Here is a 20435-nt window from a genome sequence, read left to right as displayed (position 1 = left end):
TGCCTAGCCAGGGACCTAGAGGGCTGCCGGCTCTGCCCACATCACCTGGGCATCTGCCCGAGGCCCCAGGGGGCTGCAGAAGCACAGCTTCGAGCCACCCAGCTAAATTGCTCCTGTTGGCCCTGCACACGGCAGTCTCTCCGGTTCCTCGAGTGGCTTTCCCTGAAGTCATAGTCATGAGAGATGGCGCTGCTCTCTCTGGGGACAAGGAAGGAAAAGATGCCCGAGCTGTCTCTTCCTGGGTCTCAGTTTCCAGTGGAAAAGCCCCCGCTCCCCAGTCCGCAGTGTCTCCCACTCCACACACCACCCGTGATCCCAACACAGGCCATTTTGCAGCAGCCGCTCTACTCGGGGGCCAACTCTGCACCCTCGTGGTATTTGTGAGCTGAAGCAGTGAGGCCTGAACTTGCAAAGCAGAAATGAAATGACCCTGTGGGGCCCACAGGTACAGCACAGCCAGCATTTGTTTGGGGTATTGCTTTCCAAATATTACAGGGATCCGGTTGCTAGTTCTTGCCTGTGTGTGACGGTCACGTTCTGTCTCAGCCATGACATCTGAGCAGGGACAGGGGGAGAGAAAGCTTTGCTGCTGCACTCTGGCACCAGAAAATGGTTCTGTCTCCAGCAGGGAGTTCTCATTGGGGATCTGGCGAAGTCGCGCTCTAGAGAATCACCAGGGAGACCCCTCCATCTCCTGCCAAGCTAAACAAACCCTGCCCGTGCGCTCCTCTGAATCACACCTCCCTGCAGCTTCATCCCTCCTTCCCTGGCTCGGCACAGGCCCCTGCCTTACGGGAAAGTCCTGGGTTCTGCAAGAGAGGCATTTGAGGAGAAGTGAACCAATGGAGGGAGTGGGAGGGCCGCTCAGTCATCTCCTAGGTAAAAGGGAAAGGTCATCAGAGCCGTTCGGGGTCTGGGTTGGATTCCCGTTGACTCTGTCTTACTGCGGCAAAGGGGCCAGTGCACCGGGGCCAGCACTGGGCGCTGCCAACCCCATGCAGCTGCTGACAGCCAAGCACAAAGCGACGCATGCTCTGTAGACACAGATGGGTCTGCGTGTCAGCATGAGCCCATTTTTAGCCCTTGCCCAGGCAGGGCAGCCCATGACACAGTAATTTAATTAAATTTGCTCGTCTCCATGGCCCACATACTTGAAGAGGTTTGGGGGGAAGTGAATCTGGCCGAGGAACATCAACCCTGCCGCTCTGGCACTGCCCCAGAGCTGAGCCGCAGTGCCATAAAGGGTCTCGCCATCCTGAACACGGCCCAGGGCATCTGTCTGCACTGCAGGCCCTCTGGCCGGGCTGCGTGCTGGCACATCTGGCAAGGCAGCCTCGGGAAGCAGTCCGTCTCCATCACCGGGAAGCGACCCGGGGCCAAAGAAGGGGACTCCCCACCCCCTACTCAGGACCTGCTGGCAGCAGCCTCGGCAGTAACTGCAGCCACAGTGTTAGATTTCTGCACTGACTTCAGTGTGTGAGAAGGGAGAGGGCAGAATAAGAGGACCCCACCCGCAACTGACCCCGCAACCTCAGTTATCACCCCAGTTTCCGCCTTGCCCACATGCCCGTGCTTCTGCCCTGAACGTGATGGATATTTAGGGTCCTGAAAGTGCTTGACTGTATGTGTTACTGTGTTACGTATCTCAGATGTGATCACTGAGTTCACATCACACCCACACACTCCACACCCCTTCGACACCCCCCCCCAGCCCGCCTCCCAGCCGGCCGGCCTGCTGGCCTGGCGTTGTTTGACCTCCTCTAGGCTCCGCCCTCCGGTCCAGAGTGCCTGCCTCCCTCTCAGCCTTTTTGGCCCTGGGTCAGCAGGACCATGCCTGCGAGAGGCAGGTTCTCTGGTGAGCTTGGTCTCCCCTCCCAAGAGCACATCCTCCTGGCTGTAATCTCTCCTGCGCAATGATAATAGCAGCATCTCCGAGAGAAAGGAATTTCTCTGGCACTGCTCATCTCAACACCAGCGGAACACAGGCTGTTGCTTAGGAGTGGGAATCATTAGAGTCAGGCCATTATTGGAGGGGACCGGTCTCTAGGGGAGCTGGCAGAAATTACCGCTCCTTCATAGATGGAAACTCATTTGCTCAAAGCCCCCGCCCTCCTCTTTATGTCTCTGCCTTCCTCCACCTCCCCTCTTCTGAGCTTTGAAGCTGAAAAGAGAGGTAACTCCACCCAATCCAAGATGGCAAATTTCTGCTAAATTAACTTGGTTAAAAGAGATCCTTGGCCGAGAGCGGCTGTTTTCCAGAATGTTTCTGTTGGGACTTCACTGGAGACCATCATGAAGGAGACAGATTCTAATTAAATGCATGTGCTAAGATTCTAGCCAGGGTCACTCCATTCCCCAAGAGAGGATTTGTTGAGGTGGGGGAAAAGGAGACGTTCCCTCACTGCAGGCCCCGAGTCAGCCTGGACTGGCCGCTCTTTCCCCGTGAGGCTCCCTGAACTCCCGGTACCAGGCAAGGCGGCAGCAGAACTCTAGACGTCTCTGCTTCTTCCATGGTCGTCTTGACCTTGATTGGACCTCTGACATCGCACTTCTGCAGAACTTCCCTGTACAGGGTTACCTGTTCTTGACAGCTCTTTGCTTTTGTCGGGATGAGGAGAGCGGCCTCAGCCACTTTTAATGTGTTAGCTGTTTGGGCTGCCGTCAGTACTCCCTGCCCTGGAGGCCGCGGTTGAGGAGAAAGGAAAAGCTGCCTGATTTCCCAGCTCTGACTCCTTGAATGAAGTCAGGAGTGGGCACCATCTGTCTGAGAGCATTAAGTGTGGAAAGGCCTTCCCTCCCTGCAAGCAAAGGGTAAGGGACTGAACCAAACTGCACGCCCCAGGGGGCACCAATCCCTGGGTAGCTTCTGTCAGTGGCGCCCCCTGGAGTTGTAAGGCGTGGCGGCCCTGCCGCCGTTCAGCAGTAGAGTGGGTAGAGAACCCAGAAACCAGAGACCTGGTCTCCGCACCCATCCCCGGCTACCGGACACCTGCAGTCACACCTTCCAGGGCTCCATTTTCACCACAAATAAAATGAGAAGGTTCAACTAGATTGTCTGAATTTGAAATTCCCTTCACTTCTTGAAGTTAAAGCAGGAAACCACCATTCTGTCCTCCGTGGCCATTGCCGTTGCAGGGTCGCCAGCCTTGATAACACACTCGTGGTGTGAAGGTGTCCTCAGCTGGCAGGATAGCACTGATCCGAGCAGGTGGGGGCAGGAATGTGGACGGAGGATTAAGGAAAGGGAGAGCTACCCCGCAGCCCAGCGAGCTGAAGCCAGCATGGGGAAGAGGCCAATTCCTTATTCTTAACTTTGTAGGTCTCTGTGGCCTCAGAGCCTTTTTCCGTCAGAGGCATGCACACAACACACCCAGCAGTCGCCCTCACCTCCCTCACAAGGGAAACAAATGAAATGCAAACTTGCCCTGAGATATCTCAGTCTTGCCATGTCCCTCGAAGGCTCCTCTCCCCATTCCTTATTTAAAATTATCTTCCCTTCCCCTGGTTCCTGAAGCAGTCTCCTCCTCGGCCCTCCTCCTGTCTTACTCCAGACTTCCCCGGTTCATCCCCTTAAGAGATGAATCAGAAGAATATGCTGTCATGTCAGAAGGAAGCCATTGTCAATTCACACAGGCAGACGCTAATAGGATAAAGTATTATCCGACTTCCTTTAAGTCCAGAAATTAAGTCTTCTTGCAATGGTAATAGATTATAACTGGTATCTACTGCAGCTAGTAGGCCGCAGAAACAGGCTGTTAGTATCTGAGGCCTCGGCTCCATTTCGGGGATGGTGTTGGGCCTGTTGTGAGGGATGTGCTGAGAATTCCTTCAAACACAGCTGCCCTGTCCTGCGAACTGTCCTCGTGGAGAGCTACCCATAGCTCATGCCATTCACCGACCTGTAAGCTCATTCACTTCAGCTACAGGGTGGGATCTGAGTGGGAGGACCTGTCTGAATGCTGGTGATGAACCTTGGGTGAGTGGGTGGGGCCTCAGAAGCCTGGGAAGAAGCGCCCGAGGCCAGGAAAGCATACTTTGCACTAGGAGCAGTTAGTGTGAGAGCTCTCCTGTCACCCTGGGTGACTCACTGAGCAGCAGCGTGGCTTACCTGGTGACTAACTCAGCACCTGCACAGACAGGGGAACCGGGGTCGAGACCTTCCTGAACATTAATGTAAGAGCCTGCAGACTAAGGACTTGCCTCGGAAGAGGAAACGGAACTGTTAGAAGGAAGAAAGAGCCATCAAGCTTGTAAAAAGGAAGAATGTTGCAGGATATCCTGGGTCCGAGCATAGCAGATGGTTATACTCAAATAGTGATTATGGGGGGGGCAATTAATTGGGGTGCTTTTTTTTTTTTTTTTGCTTTTTAGGGCTTCACCCATGGCATACGGAAGTTCCCAGGCTAGGAATTAAATCGGAGCTGCAGCCACCAGCCTATGCCACAGCCACGCCAGATCTGAGCCGCGTCTGCAACCTACACCACAGCTCACGCAACACCGGATCCTTAACCCGCCGAGTGAGGCCAGGGATGGAACCTGCTTTCTCATGGGTACTATTCGAGTTTGTTACCGCTGAGCCACGACAGGAACTCCCTAGGGGTGCTTTTTATTACTGGGAGATAGAAGAAGGTGGGTGACTGCGAAAGAAACAAGGAGCTAAGGGCTGTCCCTCTGGTGTTTAGCAATTAATCTGAACTCGAGGAGCCGCTCCAGGCTTGTTCCCAGGTGCAGGATGGACAAACCTGAAAGGCTAAGTGCTGCTTTGGTGCATCCACTCCCCACACCTGCCCAGAGTGGCCTCTGTCTCAGTGCCTCCCTACTGGAGTTTTCAAACCCTTGAACGGGATAAGCTAGAGAAAACAGAGCATCTTCTCAAGTGCTAACTTCTTTGCCAAAAGCGCTCCTCCCAGGGCTGCCGCCACAGGCCAGGCCTGACCCCTCTGACTCACCGCCAGGGTCCATGCGCACCCAACTCCCAGTCAGCGTTACTTTTATGGGAAAATGCGATTGACATAACACCCTCCCTCCAATATAACACTTTTTGTGGATAAACAGTGAGCTGCACCCTCTCCTCCTCCCTCCCCTCTCCCCCCATGACTGTGCCTTGGTGAAAATAAGGGAGCCGGGCAGGATCCGAATTTGATTATAGCCCTGAGGGCGGGGTTCTCCCTCCAAGAAGTGGACAGCCTCCAGCCCAGGGAACAGGACTGTTGTGGGTAGGTGGTTTGGCCCAAGTACTGACAGCAAAGCTGGCACATTCCAGAGGATGAAACCTGTGATCATCTGAAAATCTAATTCTAGCCTCTCATTAGGAAATCAAAAGCATTCTTTCTTAGGCTTCTGTTGGAAAGTTGATCTCCCTGCTTTTCTTCTCCTCTCCTTCGTGCCCTGAATTTCACGCCACCCGTCCTCCCCTTTCCAGGGTCCAGCCAGCCTCCTGCTTGCCAGGGCAGAGGAGTCTCCCTGGCTTTCCTCCCTAACTGCATTGCAGCCCCTTAGCCTGTATATCTGCCATCGAGCTCCATTCTGCTCACTCGCCCAAATTATGGTGCTTTTTTTCTTCCCTGCCTTTCTTTCCTCCAAGCCCTTCCAACACTGCTGCAAAGCCCCGGCAGCCCTCTCTGTGCCTCCACAGGCCCCACCTCCCTTGGTAAAGCAGCCTGACAAAGCAACAGGGTGGGGTAGAAAAGGCCTGGGAAGCTTTCCCTCGTGGTCCAGGACCAGGGCTTCCTATAGATGTTTCCTGGCCTGGCCCTCAGCATGTGCACCACCGCCCGCAGAGGCAGCTTTCCTTTCTCCTGACTCACCACAAGGAAAGGTAATCTATTCCTGGATTAAGACAGGGCACTGGGCCCACGGAAGAGCTGGATTCAAGAACAGCGCACAAGGCACTGTCTTCCGGGGAAGGAAAGATCAGCCCATCTCTCCCATAGTGCTTGGGCTTGAAGATGCCCGTGACTCCTGGCTCATCCTCCTTTCTCTCTAGGATAGCGCAAGAGGCAGCTTCTCTCCTTGGACATGGGCGGGGTTCAAGAATAGAGGTGGTGATGGGTCAGCTAGTCAGTTGGTCCATCCCCTTAGCTGTATCGTCAGTTTTTTTAAATTGAAGTATATTTGATTAATCAGTGTTGTGTTTCTTGTGTGCAGCAAAGCGATTCACTTTGTATAGCATCAAGTTTCAATTCCCACCACAACCTATGAAGTAATGAGGTAGATACCAATATTGTGCCCATTTTACGGATGAGGGAAGTGAGTATTTGTCCCATGTCGCACAGCTAGTAAGCGATGGAGCTGGGATTCAACCCAGGAAGGTTGGCTCCAGAGTCTGTACTTGCAAGCACTATGCTATATTGCTTTGTAGATATGTATATTTCCCTGATCTGGTTCCCGAAGCCTTTGTCCCTGCTCCAAGAAGCAATTTACTTCATTTCAATTTAAAGCAAAGATGAAAACAACCTTAATCCACTGCCCACACCATTCTTCCCCCCTCTGGGGAAAAGGGTGCTTTCTGAATGGATGGAAACCAAGAGAGGTGCTTTTGAGCCAAAAGCTGCCTTGCAGTTTAGCTGAGGCAGGATTCAGAAATGGCGTGAACAGTGCTTGCATTAGCCGATGGCATGGCGTGCTGAGTGCCAGCAGAGGAGATAAAATCAGACATATGTTTGGATATAAATGTTCTCCCTCTTTTTCTCTTTTTCTTCTTCTCTAATTTTAAGCTCCTGCTGTTTTGTTGCAGTAAAATGTTGGAGCCTTAATTGTGGGCTCTGGCCCCCTTCTAAGGTAGTAGCCTGGGCTGAGTAAGGCCTACTTAGCCACCTACCCATCTCCACCGAAGGAAGCCAGAGCTCTCTCCACTGTTAATGGCCATGGACTCTAGATGTCTTCCCCTTTGACAGGAATTGCCTTGAAGGGACTTTTTATGTTGCTGCTGCACACACACCCCCGCCCCAAGTTGGTAGCCTCAATACATGTTAACATCCATGATAAAGCTAATGTCTCTAGGCCTTAGAAAGTAGCTTGTCATTCTACCTTCATGGACAACAGGATGCAGCTTCACACCAAAGCATGATAAAAGGCAACAGACTATGGGAGTGGCAGCCAGATCCTGATAAAGGGGCGAGGGGAGATAGAGTGGATGAGAGGAGTTGAGGGGGGCCACCCCTCCCCACATAGTCTCCTTGTTTAGCCAAATAAGCAGAAACCACTCCCCTGTGGGGAAGCTGCTCTGAGAGGGGCTCTAAGACCTCTGTCCATCCTCTACTCTGCGCAGCTTCCAAGGCCAAGGTTGGGAGAAGGCCAAGCCGCCCTGCCACTGTGAATACCCTGCCTTGTCCACTTCGCCTCTTCCCTAGCAGCCGTCACGCTCTGTGGGATCCTGTGGCTTCTGGCTGCCATGGAACCCAAGAATTGGGAAGCTGTTGTGTGTAATCCAAGTCCTTCGTGAGCACACGTGGGTGGCCCTTTGCCCAGCTCAAGGGCCCCTGTGGTCAGAGGTCTGCCTGGGCCTTCGAGGGCAGCAGAGCTGGTTCTGAAGGACACTGGACAGCTCTAGGAGGAAGGGGATGGGAACACAGCAGTATCTACAGGAAGGGCCCATTTTCACTGCTTTTTGGCCGGGAAGGAAATACGTTCCTGATAGCCAATAAGAACCTGAATGAGAAAGCACATTTGTTTTGGAAACCAAGAGACCTGGGGTTTCAGTCCCACCTCTTCCAGTAACTAATTAGCAGTATGACCTTGGATATATCTTGCCATTTCTCTGGGGCTCAGTTGCCTTGAGTTGCCATAAAATGTGAAGGGATTAGACTAAGTGATTTTTCATGGCCTTTAAAAAAATTCTATAATGAAAATCCTCTAACTCCATATAATCAGCAATAGTCTTTTTCCCTCTAACATGTTGCTATAACTACTCCCCTGAAGAGCTACCAACCCATGTTCCATTCTCAGCTAACAAATCCTAGCGCTCTGCCAGGCCCAGGATGAGTCACTAGCCCAGCATTAAGGGCTGCGCTTTAAAGGTGCTCATGGGACTCCCCTCTGAAAAGCTCTCCCAAGTGCCTGCCACACAAGAGGGCACAACAGCGTGGCCGCAGAGGCGAGGGCGGCTCTAAATGCCAAACCAGGGCCCAGGGTGGGGAGGAGGCCCAATAGGGAAAGGAACCACCCTTGCAGCTCTAAGGACACCCATGCGCAGGAACCACATTCTCAGTCTCCCCCAGCTCCTCTGAGGTTCCTTCTGGAAACCACTTCTTCCCCACCTCCCAAGACCTGCATATGCCCCACCCGCAGGACAAATGCATTTGTTCTCAGGACTCTTCCCCAGGAATGTTTTGGGCCCGTTTCTTCATTTCTCCCCCCAGATCTCTGTTCAGTCCCAGAGCCTTTGTCATCCCAGGGCTCCTGCCTAATTCCCTGACAGCCCAGATAGCTGTCAAAAAGGAGGGGTGTTAGGACATGGCTGCTCATCCTCTACTTCAGAAGCAGCCACTTCCTTCACAATTGCCCCAAATGTGTACGGGGAAGCAGCTCTAAACAGCCTGCGTTGTGTCTTAAGGCATTAGGCAAAGGGGAGGTTTCTTGCATTTTTTCCAACTGATCCTAGCCAAGTCCCACCCTTTTCTCTGCTGCAGTTTTCTCTCTCTCTATTGGGGGTAGGGTAGTAAAGGACAGGCAGAGGGAACAAATCTTTGTAGCCTGGGAACATGAATGGCAGTTTCTAAAAGTGTGAGCCCATGCATACATGCTGCCACAGACACTGAAACCTAGAAATTTTGTGATGGAAAATACACACACACACACACACACACACACACACACACGGAGGATTAAGATTTGGCCCTTTCTTCACCAGCTACTGCATAGTGCTCCCTGCCTCTCTCCCTGCTCAGCGCCAGGGAGCTCACACCCACTCATTCCCGATTCTCTGCATTAGTATAAACACGAGCGCCCGAGAGATGCAGGGTCCCAGTTCAGGCGTCGTGCCTGACGACATTCCTCCGCTGAGCATCAGGAAACGGACACCCACCACCACCGAGACAGGTCTGACCGTTCAGCACCCACAGAACAGAGGCAGCACAGCCTGTGGGATGTCTAAGCCCCACAGCATCATTGCAGTCCTCTTAAATCCAGGTCCCTGGGGTCCCTGAGTAGAGCTGGTACTGTCTGACCGGCAGCTTCTGCTGAGGTGGCATTTAACTCCTGGCCGGGTCCCAGGAGCTGGGGCTGACCCATTTCCCCCACTTTTCCAGGGCACAGGGAATTCGGTTCTACCCCCAACAGAGCCAGGGACTAACACACTTAGCTTGTGAACGGTGCACTAGAATCGGGGTGCTTTTATTTAAGCTAAGGAAAAGCGGTTGACAGCTCCAGCGGTTTCCCATACTTTAAAGAAACGGAACACTGTCCGCCCCTCCCGTTCTTGTCTTTAAATAGAAATGATTTGGTCGATGCTCATAAGAAGCTATAGGTTCAAGGGCTTACTCAAGTTAACCCTTTGGGGACATCGAATTAAAAATTGAACAATATTTATTAAAATACAAAAATACACTTTTCTCACATTACAATCAGTGTTCTTTTGTTGGCATCCCCCCACCCCACCCACCCCCTTTCAAATCTGAACCCTTTATTTCCTTTTAAAGCTAAAATAATAACTGAAAGAAGTTACATCATTAAATGGACCAGAATAACAGAGATCTCTGCCTTCCCCCCGCCCCAAGCCCCCCACTTTCTCTTCCGCCTCCTCCTGGGGCAGAGCTGGGAGCGGGAAGCCTCTCCCCCTTTGTGCTACATTCAACAGGACTCCTGGCGGAACTCACTCTGTGCGCATCTATTTATCACTTTGTTTTAACTGGATTTCACCTCTCTTTTGTGAACCATCCTGATGGGGAAAGGCTTCATGGCTTTAAATGAGCCTGAGCTCCTTTTCTTCTCTACTGCCCCCTCCCCATCACCACAACCAGTTGACATCAGCTGTAATAATCCCTAATGAATCAGCATTTAGAATAGTCACCAAATCACAAGCATGAGAAAAGCTTCCACTCCCCCAAGCTTCCCACTCCCAGCCTCTTCTCCCTTCTCTACCTTAAAACAAACAAGCCTTAAAAAAAAAAAAAATCATCAAATGCCATCATTGTCTACAATCATTTGTCAGATACCAGGAACAACAGGTGGATGTGGCACAATGCTGGTTATGGCCTCCTGTGAATACCTTCTCTCCATCCCCCTTCCCATCCCCCTCTGGTTGCCACCCCCCCTTTCAGGGGCCGCCTCCCTCTCCTGGGAAGCCCTGAATAGACACATGCCTTGCACAGAGTGGGTTAAGCCCAACGGCAGGAATCTGGTGCAGTGTGAAAGCATTTGACTGAGAGCTACGCCAGCTCCCTTCTCCCGAAGTGCTCTGTCAGGCGGGGCACACCGTGTCCCCGTGCACAAACCAAGAAGCCTTGTGCACAGGGACACACGTAAAGACTCAGTCCCTTTAAGGATTCATTTGAATTTTGGTGGTTTTCCCATTTAAAATACATTTTACAGATCTATCTTCCCCTTGGTCTTTGAAGAAAAAATTATTGCCTCTCAACATTTTAGCACAGTACAAATTCTTGGTGCTTTTTTTTTTTTTTTTTTGTATTTTTTGTTTGTTTAAATAAGATAAATCTGTAAAGACAGCTCTCAGCCTAAGAAAGATGTCTATAGAAATGGGTATTCCTGGGTCCTATGAAGCATCTTCTAAAAAATGACGGATTCAGTCTCTCTCCCCCCCACCCCCACCCCCCCGCAGCAGCCCGCACCCTAACTCTTTAGGGATGTTTGTTGGTGTTGGGTTTATCTTAGCAGTTTCAACCTTAAACCAGAAATCCCCTCTGGCAACACAGCCAGTTGACTTGTGGCTTCTACCCCACAGCATTCCCAAGGTCCCCCCACCCCCTTTAAATAGAACTTACAAGTTAGAAAATAGTTTGTTTTGATTTTCTTTTTAAATTTTAATATAATCTGTTTCTTTTACCAGCCCATAGATTTAATATATAAGCATATACAAGAAAAAGTCTCTCCCCACTCTGTACAAAAGTTGCTGTCTTTGTGTGTGTGTGTGTGTGTGTGTGTGCATTCTATTGCATTTTATAAGTTTTTTTGGGGGGAGGGGGAGTCATATTTGAGTTTCCTGTACCTTGTCCTTGGTATGGGTCTGAATTATATAAGGTTCAGAGATAGTGGTGACTGTGGGGTGCAGAGAGTTCCCCAGGCTGTTTTCTGTCCAGTGGGCCCCGTGTGCTGGTTTGTAGGTGTTGTAGTTAATATGGTCATGAATTGTGGGCAGCACGACTGCCCCCTCACCTGATACACCGGCTGGAGCTGCTGTTGCTGCCGCAGATGCCGCCGCCGCCGCCGCCGCCGCCGCCGCCGCCGCCGCCGGGAGGTCTTCATCCACCTGGATGATCTCAACTGTCCGGGCGGCTGCGACTGTACTCCTCTGCTGGTGCCGCTTGCGAAGTTTGTAGAAGACGATCAGCATGGCAGCAGCCAGCAGGGTCACCGCCACGAAGCAGCCAATGATGATCTTGGTGGTCTTCATGACTTCATCCAGGCTGGTCTGCATCTTATCATTGGTGTCCGTCGCGGTCACTGCCACCTGCTTGGGCACACGGGTGGTCTGAATGAGCACCGTGGTAGAGGTGGTGTATGCCGGCTGGTAACCCGTGGACGTCGTAGGAACAGGCTTGTACTTGCGCGTCGTGTCCTCGGGCGAGATCTCGGTGGTCTCCACTGTGACGGTGGTGAAGAAGCTGTAGTTGGAGGTGTTGAGCTCGGCCGTGCTCACGTTGAGGTAGGCCGAGGCATTGGAGTTGCCCGCCACGTTGGTCACCATGCATGTGTACACCCCGGTGTCTGAGAGCAGCACGTGGGAAAAGTTCAAGGTGCCATCGTTGAGGACGGAGATCCGCGGGTGGCGGGAGGCGTGGCTGAGCACTGTCCCATTGGGCAGCAGCCACTTCACGGAGGACATGGGGGGAGTCCGACACTTAAGTTCCGCCATCCGACCCTCGGAGATGTTGAGGTCCCGGGGAGCATCCATGATGAAGGGGGCGGAGCACTGGAAGGAGGCCTGGTCCACCTCTACCAGGTAGCGGCCTCGCATGTGCAAGGGAGCGTGACAGCGGCCACAGCAGGTGGAATTGGTGGGTATGTACTCCCGGAGCCACCAGGCTAGCCACAGGATGTCACAATCACAGTTCCAAGGATTGTGGTGCAGGTGCAACTCCACCAGGTACCTCAGGGGGGTGAAGAGGTCATGGGGCAGAGAAGAGAGGTTATTGTGGGCCAGGTTGAGTTCCACCAGCGAGGCCAGCCCATCAAAAGCGTTCCGCTCAATCAAGCTGACCTGTGAGTTCATGACCCAGAGCTTCTTGAGGGAGCTTAGGCCATGGAAGGAGCCAGGCCTGATCTCAGGGAAGTGGTTCCCTGACATCTCCAGCTCCTCCAGCCCCACCAGGGGGGTGAGATTGGGCATGTCTTTAATGTTGCACATGCCCAGGTTCAGGTACTTGAGGTTGAACAGTCCCTCAAAAGCCCCCTCAGAGATGTACTCCAGCTTCTTGAGCTCCCCCAAGTCCAGGCGCATGAGGGAGGGCACGCGGTTGAAGGCGTAAGAGGGGATGCTTTCTATGGGGTTGTTGCGAAGCCAGAGCTCCCGCAGCTTGGACAGGTATTCGAAGGCCCCGCTGGGGATGACTGTCAGCCAGTTGTCAAACAGCTCCAGGGTGTTGAGGCTGGCCAGGCCGTTGAAGGCCCCCACCTCGATCTGCCGGATGGAGTTCCTGCCCAGCTGCAGGACCTCCAGGTGGTGGAGGTGGCGGAAGGTGTCGGCCTGGATCATCTGGATGTTGTTTTCCATGAGGTTGAGGTACCGGGTGTTGGAAGGAATACCCTGCGGGACCTCGGAGAGGCCCCGGCGGGTGCACACCACCTTGCTGAACTGGTTACTGCACGAGCAGACCGACGGGCAGTTCTGGGGCCCGGCGGAGGCGGCAGCAGCGATGGCTGCGCACAGGATCCACACTTGCGCCGCGAGGTAGACGACGGGGAGCAGGACGGCATTCCAGGTGTGGTGCACAGTTACCTGCCACAAGAGCTTCATGGTGTGGCACGTTCATAATTCACCATCGCCTGGGATTTTGGCTCGGAAAGGAGAACCAGCCCTACCCCGGCTTAAGTGAGCTAGGAGCTCCTCTTTCCATCTGGAGAAGGAGGTGGGGAGGGGGCGATTAGAGACGGAGCAGATCGGCCGGGAACAATCCTGCCAAACTAAGAGTGGCCCCTCGTCTACCAGCCCCCCCACCTCAAGACCAGCCCTCGGAAAGCTGAGACTTTCTTTCCCCCCCCCCGCCCCCCGTTGCGACCATCCCCACCCAATCACTCGCTGTCACCTACCTCGGAAGGAAGGAAGGGAAGAATTGGCGTGGTGTCCTTAAGCGTTCTCCGCCAGAGCCGGCCACAGCGTTCCCATTCTCACTTCTTAGTTTTAATTAACAAAAGGGGGAAGCAGAGGGGGCGGGGAGGGCAGAGGGGAGGGGAGGGGACGGGTGGGGGAGACAAAATGGCTTCTAGTAAATCCGGAGCCGGCGAGCGGAGCGGCGGAGTTGAGGCGCGCCGGGAGAGCCAAGGCCCGGCGGGCTATGCAGGTGCATGCCCCCCCCTCAGCCCCAGCGCTTCCCGGCTTTGTCCTTGGACCCTGGCCCCGGCTCGCACCAGCCGAGGGGGAAGCCGCTTCATCGCCAGAGTGTGCCTCCAGCGCCCCCCGCCCGCTCCGGGGCTGCCACCCCGGCGGGGAATGAGGGGGCGCCCCGCAGCCTCCCAGGCCGCGTTCGCTGCCGGTGCTGCCGCCGCGCTGCCCCCTCTGCTTGTGTCGGCCGCTCCCGGCCCGAGGCAGCTGATGCAGTCGTTGGCTCGCGGTGCTGCGAGAGTTAAGAGGAGGTGTTCGCCGCTCCTTCGCCCTCCCCAGACACACACCCCCTTCTCGCCTCGCCTCGCCTCGCCTCTCAAGGGTTAAAAAGACCGAAGCCGGGCTTCGTTGGCCAGTCCGCCGGCTGCTGGTGCGCGGAGTAGTAATCCGTCCAGCCCCCCGAGGGGCAGCGGCGTGGAGGCAGCGCCGGGACCTGGTCGGCCGGCCGGAGGAGCGCGCGGCGCCCGGGTCGCCCCGCACCGCAGGCCCCTTCGGGGAGTCCGGGGGCGGGCACGGCCCCCGGCGGCGCGGAATTGCCCTCCGCAGCCGGGCCCCCGGCGCGCCGCGGGCTCTGGCTTTGTGCGGAGGGAGCGAGTTCGGGGCTCCGGCCCCCGGCGCCTTCAGCGGCTGCGCTGCCCGCGGACTGCTGCAGCGTCCCCAGCGCTGGCGGCGGCGTGAGCAGCGGGGGTCGCGGCTGCGGGAAACGCTTCGGAGCCCGGGAACATGGTCCCCGCTCGCTAGTGGCGGCGGCGGCGGCAGCAGCAGCGGGGCCCCTGCGCGCGGCGCCCACCGTCTCCTCCTCGCGCCGGGCTCGCGGTGTTGCAGGCAGCAGCCACGCAGACTGCTCTCTCATCCTTTTGTCCTTCAGTCAGAACGTGAATGTACTGCTGACGCATACTGTTCTGGGGAGAAGATTAGCGTGATGCAGTGCTCTTATGTATTAACACCGCTCCCCCTCCGCTGCCTGCCCTCGAGGGGTTAACGCCGGCGCTTTCCAGCGCCGCGCAGCCCCGAGCTCCGCGCCTCCGTCCCACTTCCTCCCTCCTTCCTTCCTTCCTTCCTCCCTTCCTTCCTCCCTCCTTCCTCTCTCCCCCACCCCCCACCCCCCTCCCCGGCCGCTTCCTCCCCGCCCCCTCTAGACGCGGGGAGCTGGCCGGCCGAGAGAGCCGGAGCGAGCGTCAAGTGAGGGGCCGCGCGCAAGTCGCAGGCGTTCGCAGCTATTTTGGTCCGATCGGAGGGAGCCGCCGGGTGGCCGCTGATAGGCTGGAGCTGCACAGGGCTGCTGCGGAGGGACCGCGCCGGCCCCGGCCCCCGCCCCCGCCCCGCACCCGGCGCCGGGCACCCTCAGTCTCTGGGCGCGGTGGGCTCACGGGCCGGGGAGCCGGAGGCGCGGCGTCCCGCGGCGGGGCTGCTGCAGTTGGCGGGCTTCCCGCCCGGACCGCGTCATCCTCACCCCCGCCGACTGCTGACGGGGCGCCCCGGCAGCGAGGCCCGGGCTGCACGCTCGGAGTTCAGAGCTGCGCGGAGGGACGCGGGGGCGGCCGGGGCGCTACTGCACAGATGCCTGTTCGTCCTGCCCCCTCCCTCACAGATTTCCTCACCTCTCCTCCGCTTTAACTAGGGCTTAAAATGATAGTTTTCTTAATGAGGGTTGCGGGGGAGGCAAACAGTGGAAGGAAAGACCAAGTGCGGGGAGCTGGGGGAATGACAACCTGGGACATCACAACAACCAGCAGGAAGGATCGAGGTGAACTCCCAGCAGCCACGGCACAACCGGTTCATTCATGCAGCTGGAGCTGCGGCGTCTCACTCTTCCCAGCCCGGCTCCCAGAGATTGGAGGGGGGACGGGTCCTAAACCTGCTGCTCCCCCCCCCCCCCCGCGCCGCCCCGAGCTTCACTGGCTCTTCTTAGTTGCCGGGACTCCCTGGGAGGAACTGCGTAGCAACCTGCCCCTTCGTCTGGTGAGAGGAGACCCGGCGGCATGTGACAGACCAGGGTAAAAGAGAGAAAAGGACTGGGTCTCCTTTTTCCCTCCCGGGAAAGTGACTGCCCCTTTCTCTGCCTAGTGGGGGTGGGGCCATCGGCGGCTAAGCCCTGGGAAGCCCGCTGGTAGGAAAATGGCTTTGGTTCAGTATTGCTTCTTTTCAAGGGCTACCTCCAGACTCCTTGTGCCCCGCCCCGCTCTGCCTTGGCAGGCTTGCCCGCCCATCACCTGGACGTGGGCTCGCGCTTATTAACAAGAGAAAGTCTCAGCTCTCTGGATTCTGCCACACCCTTATCTCAGTACCGTCTGCTGCCTAGTAACCCGAAAGCTCCTTAAATATGCCAGAGAATGTTTGAAGTCTCTGTTTCTGAATAGCATGGAAACAGTTCTGTTGTAGGCAAGTTGGATTCCCCATCGTTTACCAACTTTTTAAAAACATCTTTTTATTACAGTTGATTTACATTGTTCTGTCCATTTCAGCTGTACATACCAACTTTTTTATTATGCATTTGCAGTCAGATAAGAACATGAATAGCTGATATGTTAACCTGTGATCACATAGGAAGTGGTGGAGCCAGGCCTTGAACCCTGGCAAGAGCTCAGATGTCTTGGGCATGGAAGTGATGCTCCAGAATTTTCTGCCCGTGAGAACTCAGGTTTGTCTGCTATATGCTTTCCACTATCCTAGAGATGATTGGAAAGATAAATAGTTCTGTTCTTGTTTAATCTTTCTTTACCCGGTGACACAGTTGCCACAGTTGTTTCCATTTTATGGATGGAGGTAGTGAGCTCAGGCAGGCAGATAACATGCTCAAGGTCACATAACCGGAAGGCCACAGAGCCAGCATCTCAACGCAGTCTTCTCACCCCGAGCCCTGTGTTTTCATCACTGCAACAAAATCGTCCAATGTGTTCACTCTGCGTGGAGTAAATGCCAAGGCAAGGTGAGGGGACAGGCTACTTAAAACACTTCAGTGGGGCATTCCTGTCGTGGCTCCGTGGAAAGTAATCTAACTAGTATCCACAGAGGACACAGGTTCAATCTCTGGCCTCACTCAGGGGGTTCAAGATCCACCCTTGCCGTGAGCTGTGGTGTACGCTGGCAGCTGCAGCTCCAATTCAACCCCTAGCCTGGGAACTTCCACGTGCCATGGGGCGTGGCCATAAAAAACAAAAACAAAAACACCTTCAGTGAGATGTATGTAGACTGAAGGGCAGGAAAGGAGAGCCAAGAAAATAGATCCTTTAACTTGTTTTGCTCACAATTACTAATCAAAGGGAGAAGTGGAGATAAATTCCATCTGGGCTCTTTAGTGGCTCTTACTGCTTTCTTGACTAAGCCCCTTTTGCACATCATCAGCCTCAAGTGGGAAAGGCCCACCTTATACCTGGGTGTGAATCTAGCCTGATAGGGATCTGTGGAAGAGAATCCGAAACCTGCTCTTGAGAGGGCCCTCTCTTTGCCACCGCTGGCGTTGAGCCGGTCAGGTTCCAGAGGAGACCCTGGCCAAGTTCTGGATGGTGCCCTGGAATACGGCTCTCCCTCCTTCCTCGGGCAAAAGAGGGGCCGGCCTGCCTGGCTGGTGTAGGGAAATTCAGTCCCCATCTGTTGCGCTCCAGGCCCAGCAAGTGACAGGTCTGTCTCCATGCAGTGTAGAGGGGTGGAAGAGTAGGATCAAATCAGTGCTTAGTAATGAGGTGGCCTTGCGGTAAATATTTATGACGGATACTGATGGAGCTGAGAATGTCCAAGCTTCTCACTGCCCCCAGAGTTCTAGACAGGGCTCCTTTGCCCTCTGTAGGCCCGCCGGGCTGAGGGAGCATCAGAAAAACTACCAACCGGACCAAGAAGGCCGGGGGGGCCATGGCAGCACACACAGCTCTTTTCAACTGAAATTGGCCCTGAAGCCTCTCATCCTGTCACCCGAGTGTCATCTAGCCATCTGTCCGTTGCTCCTCACAGCCCCTGGTTCTGACTGACTCCTTGATTTGCTGCGGCGCCACCTGGGAATAAAAAGAAGAGAAAGGCTTCTGCTTTGAGGGGAAGAGAAGGAAGAAATTCTGGGTTGAGATCGTTTTCACTTGTGGTTTCCCACAGCGAGACGGCTGCTCTGAAGCCAGAGAGAGCTGAAGAAGCCAGCCCGTGACTGGGCGCGGCCTGTGTCAGCAGCTTGGCGCCTGCACTTTTGAAGACCAGGATATCGGCGTTCTAGACCCCTTTCTGCCACCGATTAGACATGTGACAGTGTTAAATTAAAACAGCCCTAAACCTTGGTTTCTTCGTTTATAAAGTGAAGGGAATGGGCTGCTTCCAGCTCTCACAGGCCGTGATTCCCACCCCACCTCAGACGTGAAGCTTTGTGAAGAAGGTTGATCCTTTGGGATTGTAGCCAAGTGTTGGAAATGAGCCACGAGGTTGAGAAGCAAATGGTTCCTTCAGTTTAATCTAGAGATCCACGGGGCCGCAGCCGCACAGGAGAGACTGTGTTTTCCCAGCGACTGAAAAGGCTCATAGATCACAGAGTGTTGAAGCTAAAAGAGGCCTTGGAGATCATCTGGACTTAACCTCTCATTTTATAAATGTCATTAATGAAGTTCAGAGAGGCCTCGTGACTTACCTAGAGCCACATGACTAATTAACATCAGAGTCTCTCTCCCTTCTGAGCTCAGCCCCTCAGTTAAGATGACGGTGTGTAGCTAACTGGCATTTACACCTGGGGCTTGGAGATGTTTCCAAATGCCTGTCCTCTGTGCTCTTGCATGCAGGGGCCATCCCTGTGCTTTGCTGGACTGGGCAAACAATGGGTCTCCGATTGGGGCTGGCTCTCGGGGGTCGTGGGGTGCGTCACCCGACCAGGAGAAATGGGGCTCCTAGTCAAAGCCTACGGTGGACCACTCCCTACCCGGGCTTGCATGGCTGAGGCATTATCCTCGGCAGCCACTAGATGTCCATAATGCCTCGCAGGGTTTGCCAGGTGTGAGCTGGGTGCTGTCTTGACTCCAGTAGGCTTTTGGGTCCCTTAAGGTGGGTCCGTCAGGGTCAAGAAGATCACCTGTGTCCTCCCTGAAACTCTAGTTCCTCTTTTCAGTACTGTCAGGCTGCCGAGCCCTCCTCAAGCACTGTCTCCATTTTTGTAGTCTTTATGCTGCCATTTTAACTACACAAGGAAGAAGCGCAAAGGAGGGAAAGGGATTTGGAAAACAGGAGGAAAGAAAAAGAAACAGAGTGTGGAAAGCGACCTCCCCAAAGGGAAAGGCATCAGTTGATGGGTGAATGCGCAGTGACAAGACATTTAAGAAATGCTCTTGGAGTTCCCTGGTGGCCTTGTGGTTAACGACTCGGTGTTGTCACTGCTGTGGCTCGGGTTCGATGCTGGCCCAGGAACTTCATGCTGTAGGAGTGGCCAAAATGGAAAAAGAAAAAAAAAAAAAATGGGAAGAAATGCTATGAGGAAAAGTCACCTTCTCCTGCCTAGGGCAGTGTGTGTGTATTTGCATCTCTCACCCGCTTCTACCCTCATGTACAGATACCCCTCCAGGGTGAACTGGTCATTAAGTTTCCATTTAATGGGTAAAGTCACCATTGCAAAAAAAGTCAGGTGATTCTTCTCACCCCTGATCCTGTAGCAAGCTAGTGACCATGCCATTACTACCCACAGTCATAAAGGGAATGGATTTCATTCCTTGAGCCTGATGATTCAGGGCGACACAGCTGTTCTGGAATCACGCACTCTCTCCAATGCCCTCACTGTTCTTCCCCCCCGCCCCAAGAACTCAGCTCTGTAAGGTAGTCAGAAGGAAGCAGACCTAAAAGCACTCTCCCTCCAGGTCCCATCCAGAGAAATTTGCAAAAATCCTCAGAAAAGACAAGACATGATGCTTAGTAAGAATGGCAAAAAGGGGCTTTTCTGAGGCTGGTTTCCAGGGGTTACACGGTTTCTATTTGGGCTGCCAGGCCTGAGTGGAGGGAGAATCCTCGCCACACCGCCACTGCCACCTCTTTGGGAATAGACCGTTTGTGCCCATTGTAGCCCCAGACAGAACAGAGAGGTCCAACCCAAAGCATTGGCAATGTACTCTTCAGGCGCACTAGCCTATTACAGACCCTGTGGTTTGTTTGTCCTTCTCTTTAACTGCCTTTGTATAGCAGTAACGATGATGTTAGCAGCAATATTTACTGCAGCATTGACAGGTGCCCATATTTAGTCATCACAACAGCTTTGTGAAGTGGGTACCACTGGAGTCCACATTTTGCAGATGAATTTCAGAAGTTTTCTCAGGAGCACAGAACCAGTGACTTTATCAGTTTCTTGAGGCTGTCATAACAAATTTCCACCGATTTGGTAGCTTAAAACATCAGAAATGTATTCTGGAGGCTGAGAGTGAAAAATCTGGTAGGCCCATCCTCCCTCCAAGGGCCCTGGGGGAGAGGCTCTTCCTGGCCCCTTGCCTGTTGCAGCTCCTGGCGACTGTTCCATTCCTTGACTTGTGGCTGCATCACGTCAATCTCTGGCTCTTGTCATGTTGAAGCCTCCTTTTGACTTCTGAGGAAACCTGTCATTGGCCTTAGGGCCCACTTGAACAGTCAAGGGTGACGTCATTGCAAGATCCTTAATTGTGTCTGCAAAGACCTTCTTTCCAAGTAGGGTGGTATTTACCAGAATGGGGTCCTTATCTGTCTGGGGCCCACTGCGCTCACTGCAGGGACAGAGCCTGGTTTCTAGCCAGATGTG

The 20435-nt window shown here is 54.2% G+C and overlaps 2 protein-coding genes across 4 annotated transcripts in view; one reads left to right on the top strand and one right to left on the bottom strand.

The window, feature by feature from the left end:
• Window positions 1-20435, top strand: part of SND1 (staphylococcal nuclease and tudor domain containing 1) — a 392192-nt gene that overhangs the window by 320167 nt on the left and 51590 nt on the right. The window lies entirely within an intron of this gene.
• On the bottom strand, window positions 10955-14765 carry LRRC4 (leucine rich repeat containing 4). The gene is made up of 2 exons (XM_021078634.2): window positions 13426-14765; window positions 10955-13232 (listed from the first exon to the last, which is right to left on the bottom strand). The coding sequence occupies exon 2, from the start codon at window positions 13130-13132 to the stop codon at window positions 11144-11146; it is 1989 nt and encodes a 662-aa protein (XP_020934293.2). The 5' UTR covers window positions 13133-13232; window positions 13426-14765; the 3' UTR covers window positions 10955-11143.

The sequence above is a fragment of the Sus scrofa genome, chromosome 18, assembly GCF_054392235.1.
Source record: "Sus scrofa isolate SSC_HxYL_T2T_F1_AM1 chromosome 18, Sscrofa_HxYL_maternal_Yorkshire_Landrace_v2.0, whole genome shotgun sequence".
Taxonomy (NCBI): Eukaryota; Metazoa; Chordata; class Mammalia; order Artiodactyla; family Suidae; genus Sus; species Sus scrofa.
The sequence above is the reverse complement of the archived record's forward strand: the minus strand, read 5'-3'. Positions and strand labels throughout refer to the sequence as shown.

What these genes read in the sequence shown, in the direction of transcription:
- LRRC4 (XM_021078634.2), bottom strand. Translation starts at nt 13,132, where the DNA reads ATGAAGCTCTTGTGGCAGGTAACTGTGCACCACACCTGGAATGCCGTC.